The following is a 13,601-nucleotide window of genomic DNA, read 5'->3' as shown; positions in this document are numbered from 1 at the left end:
TTGTCTGAAATGACATAGGGCAGCGATAGCGAATCTTTTTTGGCCCGCGTGCCATAAGCGGGGGGAGCGCAGGGGGGGGTCGTGCACGGGCAGACCACACGCATAATGCAATGTGCGACACCCCCAGCACGCATGCATGCATGACAGGCGTGACCCCCATTTTTTGCATGCTTTTTTCACCCTCCCCAGGCTGGAGGCTTTCTAGGAGCCTGGGGAGAACAAAAACAGCCTCTCCCCCACCCCCCTGGAGGCCCTCCGGAGGCTTTAGGAGCTTCCCTGAAAGCTCCGGAGGGCTTAAACCCGACCCTACGAGGAAACTGGAAGTCCGCTCCCGAACTTCCGGTTTGCCCGTAGGCCCTTTTTTTGCACTCCGGAGCTTCAAGGAAGCTCCTGAAGCCTCTGGAGGGCCTCCGGGGGGCAGGGGAGGATGTTTTCGCCCTCCCCAGGTTCCTATAAAGCCTCTGGAGCCTGGGGAAGGTGAAAAATGGCTTCAAAAAGACTGAACTCAGCTGGCCAGCGCGCGCATGCCTCGCATGCCCTGACGAATGGCTCCACATGCCACCTGTGGCATGCGTGCCATAGGTTCGCCATCCCGGATATAGGGTTTCCTGCCTAGGCAGTGGGTTGGACTAGAGGACCTCCAAGGTCCCTTCCAACTCTGTTATTCTGTGATTCCACAAGGGTCTCCTGCTTGAGCAGGGGGTTGGAGTAGAACAGTGTTTCTCAACCTTGACAACTTGAAGATGTCTGGACTTCAACTCCCAGAATTCCCCAGCCAGCATTCGCTGGCTGGGGAATTCTGGGAGTTGAAGTCCAAACATCTTCAAGTTGCCAAGGTTGAGAAACACTGGACTAGAAGACCTACTGTAGCAAATAAATAAACAGAAGGAAAGGGGGGGGGGGGGGAGAGAGGAAGAAGTACACTTCACAACTTACCTTTCCCTTTGGACAGATCTCTTAAAAATGGGGTCTCTACTCGCTCAGAGAAGTAGTCAGCATGGTCGATCAACCCGTGTTTTACAACTTTGTATCCTGATAGCACTATTACAGGTAAATTCCATGCCAGTAGCGTGTAAATGTTTCCGTAACGTTTCGCAAGCTGCCATGTGGGGAGGAGGGGGTAGAGAAGAAGAAGAAGAAGCAGGAATACATTCAGGTGAAGAAGAATACAGGTAGTCCTCAATTTGCAACCAAAATTGAGACCAAGACAGTTGCCAGGGGAGTTTGGGCCTTGTTTTACGAATTTTCTTGCCACCGTTGTTAAGTGAGTCGCTGCAGTTTTTCAAGTCAGTAACAGGGTTCTGAAGTGAACCTGGCTTCCCCATTGACTTCGCTGGTCGGAAGGTCACAAAGCGGGAAATCACATGGCCCCAGGACATTGTAATGGTCATAAATACGAGTCAGTTTCCAAGCGTCTCGGTTTTAATCACAAGACCATGGGGATGTTGCAGCGGTTACAAGTATAGAAACGGCCATGAGACACTTTTTTTTCAGCGCCATTGTCGCTTCGGTCACTATGTGAATGGTTGTTAAGTGGAGGACTACAGGTAGTCCTCAACTTACAACAGTTCATTTAGTGACTGTTCGAAGCTACAACGGCACTGAAAAAAGCCACCTATGACCATTTTTCACACTTATGACCGTTGCAGCATCCCTACAGTCATGTGATCAAAATCGAGATGCTTGGAAACTGACTCGTATTTATGACGGCTTCAAGGTCGCGGGAGTCATGTGATCCCCTTTCGCACCCTCCTGACAAGCAAAGTCAATGGAGAAGTCAGATCCGCTTAATAGCCCTGTCACTCACTTAACAAACTGCGGTGATTCACTTAACGATGGTGGCAAGAAAGGTTGTAAAACAGGGCAAAACTCAAAACCAACGTCTCGCTTATCAACATAAATTTCGGGCTCAATTGTGGTTGCGACTCTGTTTGGTTCCTTCTTTCATATCAAGTAAGAGGTAAAAATTATCATCATCATCATAAGCAACAAACCATGATCATCATTCCAAAGAGCTGCTCCTCACTTTCCGCGTAGGACTCATAACCACCTTTCTCAGTCTGTTCCTCCTCCTGGTTTTGCTTTTCAGCCAAGATTTCTGCTGTTTTTGCCCTCTCATCTTTCCTTAATTTCCCTGGGTTCTCTCCATCTATAGTTTTCTATTCTAGTATCCTTTTGAACACAGAACAGACTTATATTCCGCTTCACAGTGTTTTACAGCCCTCTCTAAGCGGTTTACAGAGTCAGCATATTTGCCCCCAACAATCTGGCGCCTCATTTTACCCACTCGGAAGGATGGAAGGCTGAGTCAACCTTGAGCCAGTCAGGATCGAACTTCCGGCAGTGGGCAGAGTCAGCCTGCAATACTGCATTCTAACCACTGTGCCACCAGGCTTGTTCCTCCCTCCCCTTCCCTCTTTCTTCCTTCCTTCCCTCCCTCTCTCCCTCCCACCCTCCTTCCTTCCTTCATTAGCATTTAGAAATAGCATTTAGACTTATATACCACTTTATAGTGCTTTGAAACTCACTCAGAGTCAGCCTATTAGCCCCCAACAATCTGGCTCCTCATTTTACACACCTTGGAAGGATGGAAGGCTGAGTCAACCTTCAGCCAGTCAGGATTGAACTTCTGGCAGTGGGCAGAGTCAACCTGCAATACTGCATTCTAACCACTGCACCACCAGGCCTGTTCCTCCCTCTTCTCCCCCCTTCCTTCCTTCCTTCCTTCCTTCCTTCCTTCCTTCCTTCCTTCCTTCCCTCCCTCCCTCCTTTCTTCCTTCCTTCATTAGCACTTAGCAATAACATTTAGACTTATATAGCACTTTACAGTGCTTTGCAATCCTCTCAGAGTCAGCCTTTTTGCCCCCAACAATCTGGGTCCTCATTTTACCCACCTCGGAAGGATGGAAGGCTGAGTCAACCCTGAGCCGGTCAGGATCGAACTTCTGGCAGTGGGCAGAGTCAGCCTGCAATACTGCATTCTAACCACTGCGCCACTAGGCCTGTTCCTCCCTCTTCTCTCCCCTTCCTTCCTTCCTTCCTTCCTTCCTTCCTTCCCTCCCTCCCTCCTTTCTTCCTTCCTTCATTAGCACTTAGCAATAACATTTAGATTTATATACCACTTTACAGTGCTTTGCAACCCTCTCAGAGTCAGTCTTTTTGCCCCCAACAATCTGGCTCCTCATTTTACCCACCTCGGAAGGATGGAAGGCTGAGTCAACCTTCAGCCAGTCAGGATTGAACTTCTGGCAGTGGGCATATTCAACCTGCAATACTGCATTTTAACCACTGCGCCACTAGGCCTGTTCCTTTCTCCCCTCCCCTCCCCTCCCCCCTTCCTTCCTTCCCTCCCTCCCTCCTTCCTTCTTTCCTTCCTTAGCACTTAGCAATAGCATTTAGACTTATATAGCACTTTATAGTGCTTTGCAACCCTCTCAGAGTCAGCATATTTGCCCCCAATAATCTGGGTCCTCATTTTACCCACCTCGGAAGGATGGAAGGATGAGTCAACCATGAGGCTGGTGGGATTTGAACTGCCAAATTGCAGGCAGCTGGTGATCAGCAGTAGTAGCCTGCAGTACTGCACTCTAACCACTGCACCAGTGAGGGGTTCCGGCAGAGACTACTGGCGGTTCTCTCATGCACATGTTTGATGTGTGCTGCGCCTGCATGTGCAGTACAACCAAAATTGCTCTGCGCATGCGCAAAAACAATACGGCGGCACTGTAGGGCGAACCGGTTCAGGGGAATGGCAGGCCTGGGTCGCTGCTGGTTCCAGCGACCCAGGCCGCCAAGCTACCGGTTCAGCTGAACTGGTCCGAACTGGTAGGAACCCACCACTGCACTGCGCCACCACGGCTCTTGTAGGGACAGCAAGATTCCTTCCCAAGAGACAGAGAAACAGCTTGTAAAATCAGCAGGAGTTTTCCTGATCACACATAAACATTGACCTCGTATAGAGACTGCCTCGTTTAACCACAATTCCCAGGTAAGACCCCACTGACTTTATGACTGAGCTTTGCATTTAAGTACTTGCAAAGCCAAGGAAAACTCAAGTAAGCCCATCAGCACAATCAGCAGTTCACTCATCCTGTGGTCACTACCAGGATCATTATATTTATAGACTCCCACGTATCCTGGACATAAATTGTTTCAACTCCTACCCTCAAAATGACCCTATAGGGCACTGCACACCAAGACAACTAGACACAAGGACAGTCATTTCCCGAACACCATAACTCTGCTAAACAAATAATTCCCTCACCACTGTCAAACCATTCACTAAGCTGCATTATTATTACTATTAGTCCTCTCATCGTTCCTATCACCCATCTCCTCCCACTTAGGACTGCAGGACTATAACTTTGTTGCTTGTATCCTTACGATTTATATTGATATTGATTTTTCCCTGATTGCTTATTTATACCCTATGACAATCATTAACTGTTGTACCTTATGATTCTTGACAAATGTATCTTGTCTTTTTATGTACACTGAGAGCATCTGCACCAAAGGCAAATTCCTTGTGTGTCCAATCACACTTGGCCAATAAAGAATTCTGTTCTATTCTGTGCTGTGCTGTGCTATTCTACTCCTATTCTATTCTATTCCATTCCATTCTCAAATATCTATTCCATTCCATTCCATTCTCAAATATCTATTCTATTCTATTCCATTCTCAAATATCTATTCCATTCCATTCCATTCTCAATACAGTTTCTATTCTATTCTATTCCATTCCATTCTCAGTAAAAATTCTATTCTATTCTATTCTATTCCATTCCATTCTCAATACAGTTTCTATTCTATTCTATTCTAGTCTATTCCATTCCATTCCATTCTCAAATATCTATTCCATTCCATTCCATTCTCAAATATCTATTCTATTCTATTCTATTTCATTCCATTCTCAAATATCTATTCCATTCCATTCCATTCTCAAATATCTATTCTATTCTATTCTATTCCATTCTCAAATATCTATTCCATTCCATTCCATTCTCAAATATCTATTCTATTCTATTCTATTTCATTCTCAAATATCTATTCCATTCCATTCCATTCGCAAATATATATTCCATTCTAATTCTATTCTATTATCCATTTCTCTCCTAAACAAATTCTCAATCCCCTAAATGTCATGTATTCATTCTCCAGATGTTAGAGACCCAACATCACAGGGTCTCCATCACTGCCATCGAAGTCAAATAACTGCAGTTCTCTTCATTAAGTTTAATCAATAAAACAAGTATAAATAAATAAACAAACAAACAAGCAAGCTTCATAATCAAAAAACAAAATACACAAGTGGGGGGAAAAAATACCTGAACCAGTAGATCCGGAGTAAGCCTAAAACCAGTCAACCAGCCGATTCCAATTACAGGAAGTGGCAAAGGCCCCGGTGGGCATCTTCTGAGTAACCGGAGTTGTTTTACAAAGTACACTCCTGAAAGACTCAGCAGCAGAAGCAGAAACATTGAAAACATCCAGAGTTGCTCCATTGTTCCCACTTTTCCTTTTCTCTCTTCCAACGTCTCCACGTTGGATCAAATCTCTGTTTTCTCCAATCCCTTCCACCGAGAAGTGACTAGCATTGTTGGGTTGTTGTTGGGATTTTTTTTTTAAAGAGTGCTTTATATAATCTACTCAGGAATTGTTTGCAACATAAAAGCTTGTACCGTATATAATTTGTGTAGGAATGTGTTCCTCCTTGCGAGGCTCAAAAGACATTTGTGGTTAGGAGGATGGATAAATCTGATAAGGCTCTTGAAAGGAGCTGAAAACAAAGGGCATACGATAGAACAGCCTATGATCAGCTGGGCAGGGATGCAACGTGGGTTGGTAGGAAAAAGGTCAGATTCTGTTTTCACTGAGCCCAGAAACCAGGAGGGAATACTTTTCCAATAGCAACAACATTTAGATTTATATACTGCTTATACTTATATAAGCAGGAGACCCTACACCAGTGGTTCCCAAACTTGGCAACTTTAAGACTTGTGGACTTCAATTCCCAGAATTCTCCAGCCAGCAGAATTGAAGTCCACAAGTCTTAAAGTTGCCAAGTTTGGGAACCACTGCCCTACACCATTTCTGACAGATGGCAGCCCAGACTCTTCTTGAAAGCCTCCAGTGATGATGCTCCCACAATTTCCGAAGGCAACTTCTGTTCTAGGAGTTGATTGTTCTCACTGTCAGAAAATTCCTCTTTATTAAAGCTTGAATCTCTCCTTGATCAGATTCCATCCATTATTCCTTGTCTGGCCTTTGGGTGCTTTGGAAAATAGCTTGACCACCTCCGCTCTTTGGCAGCCCCTCAAATATTGGAACACTGCTATCATGTCTCCCCTAGTCAGAGGTGGGTTGTTACCGGTTCGCACCAGTTTGGGCAAACTGGTAGTGGAAAATGCGACTGTGTCGCTGAACCGGTAGGGGCGGCAGGCTGGCCACACCCCAAACCAGTTCCCTGGTCGCTGTAGCATGTTTTTTTGACATTTTTAATCATCTGAGCATGCACAGACCTATTTACAGGCAAGTATGGATGCATGCGGAGCAAATCACGTGTGCACCGAACTGGCACCAACCCACACCTGCCCCTAGTCCTTCTCTTCACTAGACTAGCCATGCCACGTACTTGCAACCATTCATCGTAGGGGATCAACCTACTTTCCAAGGCATCTGAAGGCAGGACAAGAATAGCAATAGCACTTAGACTTATATACTGCTTCACAATGTTTTACAGCCCTAAGTTGTTTTACAGAGTCAGCCTATTTGCCCCCAACAATCTGGGTCCTCATTTTACCCACCTCGGAAGGATGGAAGGCTGAGTCAACCTTGAGCCTGGTGAGATTCAATTTGCCAAACTCCTGGCAGCCAGTGATCAGCAAAAGTAGCCTGCAGTACTGCACTCTAACCACTGCGCACCGTAGCTCATTTGCAGAAGCAGACAACAGGATAACCTGATCCTCAGGGCACCATGACCAGCACCTGCCTATCAGAGCCCTGGTGGTTAGAATGCAGTACTGCAGGCTAATTCTGCTGACTGTCAGCAGTTCGATCCTGACCATCTCTGAGTGGATTCAGCCTTCCATCCTTCCGAGGTCGGTAAAATGAGAGCCCAGATTGTCGGGGGTAATATGCTGACATTTGTAAACTGCTGAGAAAGGGCTATAAAGCACTATGAAATGGTATACATGTCTAAGGTGCTTTTGGTATTATTAGCAGGATTTTAAAAATCCCCTATTTCAATACAGGATGAGCCAAACTCAAATTCAAACTCAAATTCTTTCAGCCACAGCAAGCCACAGCATCAGAGGTGGTATTCAGCCAGTTCTGACTGGTTCTGGCGAATCGGTAATGGAAATTTTGAATAGTTTGGAGAACCGGCAAATACCGTCTCTGGCTGGTCCCCCCTCCATCTATTTGCTTCTGATTGGAGTCCCAGCTGATTGGCTGGGTCTTCTTTTGTTGCTGTGCACAGGAGAACAGATCTGGAAAGCAAATCAGTGGAGAGGGAAGGGAAATGGGGATTTTACAGTACCCTTCCACTGCCATGCCCACCAAGCCACACCACGCCCACCACGCTCACCAAGCTACGCCCGCAGAACCAGTAGCAAAAAAAATTGAAACCCACCATTGCAACAGCATTGTTAACTTCCCACCATCTCAGAGAAGGAAAAAAAAATGGGAAGAATGGGGTGAGGTCAACAGTAGACAGTCTAAGATTAAAGTTTTTGGGGTTTGATGATGTAACAACAGAATCAGGTTGTGCATTCCAGACGTTGACCACTCTGTGCTGAACTAATATTTTCTACAATCAAGTTTGGAGTGGTTTACCTTAAGTTTCTATCCATTGTGTGCTCATCTATTGTTGTGGTTGAAGCTGAAGTAGTCATTGACAAGTAGGACTTTGTAGCAGATAATTTTATGTGCTATGCTTAGGTTATGATTACTTAAGGTCTACGCTTATGTACTATGCTTAGGATTGGGCATTTATAGCCCGCTATCTGATCCTTTCCAAGGGCCTGAGATAGGCAAATGTTGTTGAACGACAGCATTCAAGATATCCTGGAAAGATGTAAACTGTCTCAAGTAGAGCTGCATTTTGCAAGTGACTGATAGTGATCATCTAATCAATGCTGAGGGTATTCAAATGGTGCTCCAGTTGTTTTGAAAGCCATTAATCAATGGAATAGCTTGTTTCCCAGAGTTGTGGGTGCTCCATCAGTAGAGGTTTTCAAGAAAAGATTGGGCAACTATTTGTCTGGGATGGACTAAAGACAATACAGTACAATACAATAGCAGAGTTGGAAGGAACCTTGGAGGTCTTCTAGTCCAACCCCCTGCCTAGGCAGGAAACCCTATACCATTCCAGACAAATGGCTATCCAACATCTTCTTAAAGACTTCCAGTGTTGGGGGCATTCACAACTTCTGGAGGCAACTTCTGTTCCACTGATTACTTTTGTCTTGAGCAGGGTGTTGGACTAGAAGGTGCCTGAGGTCCTGCCCATCCCTGTGAGGATGGCCGTGTTGGTGAACCTATGGCACGTGCTACAGGTGGCACACAGAGCCCTCTCTGTGGGCACACCAGCTGTCGCCCCAGCTCAGGTCCACCATGCATGAACATGCACCTCCCGCCAGCCAGTTGGTCTTTGTGCCTCTGCTGCACATGTGGGAAACACACATACATGCACGGGGAGCAGGGGGTCACGCATGCATGCAGGGGCGGGGGGTTGCATGTGCATGCACAGGGATTGAGGGGTTGCAAATACATGCATGGGCAGGGGGTCACGCATGCATGCGTGGGTGTTCTAGAGCCAAGGTGGCGCAGTGGTTAAATGCAGCACTGCAGGCTACTGCTAGATCAGCAGGTCAGCGGTTCAAATCTCACCGGCTCAGGGTTGACTCAGCCTTCCATCCTTCCGAGGTGGGTAAAATGAGGACCCAGATTGTTGGGGGCAATATGCTGACTCTCTGTAAACCGCTTAGAGAGGCCTGGAAGGCCTATGAAGCGGTATATAAGTCTACTGCTATTGTTCTTTAAGACCTCTAAGGTTTTTTTATTGGATTTTCGATCCAAGGAAGATAAATTCTCCTGTTTGTTTTTTAATAGTTTAAAATGTAAAATATAAAAAAACAAAATACATAGTAGGAAAAATAGGGGAGGGAAAAGGAAAAATGAAGGGAAAATTGGGGGGAGGGGTAGAAAAGGCGTGGACTTCCAACTTGCTTTGGTGCAGTAGAATAAAATAGTAATATCAATCCTGAACTTTTTACTTTTACATAATGGTATAAACTAGCCATTTTTATAACAACAAACCTATCTCATGGGTAAAGCCCAACATCAATGTTTCCTTTTTTTTTCAACCTCAAGCACAAAGTTCAGAAGTGGTTTCCAAGTAGTAACAAAAGCAATTGGTTTTTTTTTTCTTTAATCAAAGCAGTCAGTTTAGCCAGCTCTGCTAACTCCACCAACTTTTGTGGCCCTTTGTCCATTGTGGGAATCAAAGTGTCTGTCAGCCTCTGCCTTGCTGCTGCTTCGGCTGCCATTGAAACGGGGATGGGGGGCATGGTATTTGGGAAGGGAATCATTATGTGCTGGAGGAATATTCTAGAAGCTGTCCTGACCATCTCACTGCGCATGTGGAGGAAGGGAGTTTCCTGCCAAGGTTAACTGTCCAGCATTCCACCCTGATGAGGTTTTTTGAAGATATCTCCCACCTGACAGTTGGGGGAATTATTATTGGGCTATGGACTGGGGTGCCAAGGGGAGGGGATTGAACTATACATGATATTCATTGCTTTCGCGTCCAATTAACCAGACTCAGCTTTGCTTTGCTACTATTCGTTTGTAATTAGTAAAAGTACACTTAATTTCAACCTAATGGAGTTGAGTGGTTTCTTTCCTGATTATTAAATGAAGCAGCACCTGACAATGTCCTTCCATTTCCTCCTTGTTGAGTTTAAACATCATTTATGCTTTATATTAAGATAAGCTTCAATAAAATCATAACAACCCATCATCATCATCATCAAAGCTATTAAAAATATTCCCATGAAGTATTGAATGTGAAGCAATGAACAAAAATTTCCACGGAGGAACTTGGCAAATCACACAGCAGAAAATGTTATCTGGATAACATAAGAGAGCCAGATGTCGTAATCAAAATGAAACACATAACAATTAACTACATCGCCTTTGTGTAACTACGCCTCATTAACCTGATCTGGGAAAGGACACATCCGGTCCTGGTTATAAAACATCTAAGGGCAATTAAATTAACTAACACTAACACCAAGTATTGACTACATGTTTGATATCACCTGTGATTTCATAAGAACTCTGGGAGGGGGGGAGGAGGTATTACAATTGGAAAATAAGATTTGATCACATATTCTTTTATAGTTTGCAATAGTGGTGGGATTCAAATAATTTAACAACCGGTTCTCTGCCCTAATGACCAGCTGGGTAGGCATGGCTCGGTGGTCATGTGACTGGCTGGGCATGGCCAACTCAACCTCACTCAGGTCGATGGGCACTTCGCCTTAGCTGTTACAATGTCATAAGGGTTAACCGGAGAGGCAGTTTCTGTAAGCAGGGCTAGAAACAACACTAGAATGTTTCCTTCCTGCCTTCCTTACAAGATTAGCCCTGTAAAGTGGAAAAAAAACAAAAGGAGATTTCTTCCAACAACCGGTTCTCCAAACTGCTTAGAAAGTTAATAACCGGTTCTCCCAGATAGGTGCAAACTGGCTGAATCCCACCACTGGTTTGCAAGATCAGATATGTATAAAGTTATGGCTGTTCAGTTTTATGGCTGAACAAGTAGTGAGAGGTTAATTGCCCTAAGAACCCAATGGCCTGTTATTAAAAGATTGGTTTGATGACACAGAGAAGAATGACGAGCTAACATGAATTGCGATGAAAAAGTGTGAACAGCCTAGAACCAAGAACCTGATGATGATTCATGCACAAGTGTGGCATGCAGGAGAGAGCAGCTCGGTGTCTGTACACGAGACATTACAGTGCTGGCCATGCCCCCTGCAATGACCGGAGATGCTGTTATCTGCCCTGTGTCTCCCTTCCACTGGATTCTTCAGGAAAGATTAACCCCTTCTACCATTAGAAGCACAGACTTAAAACTTGCTTATGTATATATTGCTGACCATCAGATTTACAGTGCTATATTTTTTTTACGTAACTTGGACAAACCCTTTAAGGTTTTTTTGGCATTTTATATCTTAAATGCACTTATGTGAATTAATTAATAGTAATTTGGACTTTAAATTTGGTTAAAAACCCATAATATTAAAAAATACCAAAAATTAAAAAAAATCTTACATTTGAAGACAATTTTGCATGTTGTGGCAAATCATGATGTCTAGGAGTTTTTTCAATATTTTATTCGTTTTCAGCACACCAAAATACATGGAAATTAGATGAAAATTATCAAACAGCTTTTTAGTCGCAGTCCTTATCAATTGTGACCAACAGCTTAACAATCTCTTTCTTTCCTTCAATTGCTACACGGCCCACTGCAGATGGGTGGAAAACCTGATCAGTAAGACCCAAAGTTTCAAATTTTTAATAGTTTAAGTATAAAATACAAAAATACAAAGACAAAAAGTGAAATTAATGGGAAAAGAGGAGAGGGGAAGGGAAAGAGGGGAAAAAGTGCAAGGGAAAAGGGAAAAGAAAAGAAAGATCTGCCTCTTTTTGGTGCAACAGAATAATAAATTGCATCCTAATTGCAGGTGTTGGGAGAAATATCCACTCTGGTTCAGTTCCAAGCCAGGAGAAAGACACTGGAAACAGAGGCTGATTGGAAAGGTGATTTAATGATGAAGCAGAACCAAGCACATGTGATTCTGGGCAGCTGACCACATGTAGGTGAGAGTGAAGGGGTTTTATACCTTCTTTTGGGCTTTGCACTTGAACTTCCTGTTCCTGTGCAAAAACATGTATTCCATTGGCTGTTGTCAGACTCACATGGGGCCATGTACAAATCCTAGGACATTGATCGCTAACCTTTTTGTTGTCGCATGCTGAAAGTGTGTGCACACCTATAATGCAATGTGCATGCAAACCCCCCTATAAAAGAGGTTAGAACTGGCAGGAAGCCACCCCTGGCCGGGGGAGGCCATTTTTGCTCTCCCCAGGCTTTAGAAAAGCCTCTGGAGGCTGGGGAGAAACTGGGCATGCATACATGGGGGGGGGGGGGTTGCGCATACATGTGCAGGTGGGTGGGGAGAATTTAATTGGTGTTGGTGCGCAATTTTGGCTCGCCGTTAGAAAAAGATTCACCATCACTACACTAGGCAAATGAAACAGTAAATGAAATGCACATCCAAAGCAATCCCATTGTTGTTATTATTATTTTTTTATTATTATTTATTTGTCTTGTATGCCGCCCACTCCCAGAGGACTCCGGGCGGCTAAATTGTTGCCATCTGGTGGCTTAAACATAAATATGGCCACAAACTTTTTCTTGGGTTTAAAATTAGACTATTATTTAGAGTTCGCACTATATCTTTCTTTACATCATTTGCTGAAATAATTTATATTTTACTGATTTTTTTTAATCATCATATACAGTAGATAGCATAGGTCAGAGTTACCCAAGGGATTGCTTGTTCAGTCAATATGCGGGGTTGATATGAGTAGAGTTGAACAATGTCATTTCTCAATACCCCAAAGCACTTTTTTTACAGCAAAACCTGGCCTTTGGAATGAGGTTTGTGTGTTTGTCAGTGTCGGTGTGTCTCGGCTGAAACATATAGGCGACAAGAAAGGAACTAAGTAATCCTCCAAGGAGAGAGAAAAGGTTTTAAGTCAAGATTTGACTTCCATGCTTCTTCTGCCGGCCTGCTCCCGTGATCAAGGTCTGATTGGCAGCTGGCTTTTGTCTCTGCTTGGCCAGAGCGGGAACGGCCTGCCCTGAAGGGCAGAGTGTCTGGCAGCTGCATTTGAGCTGCATGTTCCGTCGGAACGGAGGGAGCCGGTGTGTACGGTAGAGACAGGCTGAGCGGCAGGCAAAGGAGGAGGGATGGGCCTGTGGCAATCGGAGGAGAGCCTGCGTCGGATTCCCTACGAGGGCTCGAACAGGGGGCGCTGCTGGGTTCTTAAAGGCAACGGCAAGCAGCCTGAGTGCTGTCTACGGCCATACTACCCTGAAAGTGCCTGATCCCGTCTGATCTCGGAAGCTAAGCAGGGTCAGGCCTGGTTAGTACTTGGATGGGAGACCACCTGGGAATACCGGGTGCTGTAGGCTTTTGCCCCTTTTTGCTGCCCTTTTTGGAGACTTTTGGTGCCACTTGCAGCCTGGCAAACAGAGCGCAACCCTGCTTTTAACACACCCAGACCCTCCCGTGCCCCTCACGCAATACTCCATGGCCGCCCAGTCAGTCAAAGCTTACGAGCTTCCTTTTGAGGTAGGCAGGTAGCCCTTGATTTGCCACGGCACTTCACCTCTACCTTTCCCTTTCTAAGCAAGGGGGGCTTGCTAAGTGAATTGTATCTTTGCCACAGTGATGACTAGAATTACTGCTGTTGCCAAGTGAATCATCTGTCATTAAGCGAATCTGCCAGCCGTGTTGACTTTA

The 13,601-nt window shown here is 44.9% G+C and overlaps 1 protein-coding gene and 1 non-coding gene across 2 annotated transcripts in view; one reads left to right on the top strand and one right to left on the bottom strand.

The window, feature by feature from the left end:
• LOC116513728 (cytochrome P450 2J2-like) overlaps positions 1 to 5,501 on the bottom strand; it is a 29,506-nt gene extending 24,005 nt beyond the window's left edge. The window contains exons 1-2 of the mRNA XM_032224911.1: positions 5,325 to 5,501; positions 937 to 1,099 (exon numbers count right to left, since the gene is read on the bottom strand). Coding sequence (XP_032080802.1) covers positions 937 to 1,099; positions 5,325 to 5,501 — 340 coding nt within the window. The remainder of the gene's footprint in view (positions 1 to 936; positions 1,100 to 5,324) is intronic.
• A 7,650-nt stretch (positions 5,502 to 13,151) lies between these two features.
• LOC116514469 lies at positions 13,152 to 13,270 on the top strand. The gene has a single exon (XR_004256113.1). It is a non-coding gene; the product is annotated as a 5S ribosomal RNA (ribosomal RNA).
• The last annotated feature ends 331 nt before the right edge of the window (positions 13,271 to 13,601 follow it).

Source organism: Thamnophis elegans, chromosome 10 (assembly GCF_009769535.1).
Source record: "Thamnophis elegans isolate rThaEle1 chromosome 10, rThaEle1.pri, whole genome shotgun sequence".
Classification (NCBI taxonomy): domain Eukaryota; kingdom Metazoa; phylum Chordata; class Lepidosauria; order Squamata; family Colubridae; genus Thamnophis; species Thamnophis elegans.
Note: the sequence above shows the minus strand (reverse complement) of the source record. Positions and strands in the feature narration are given on the sequence as shown.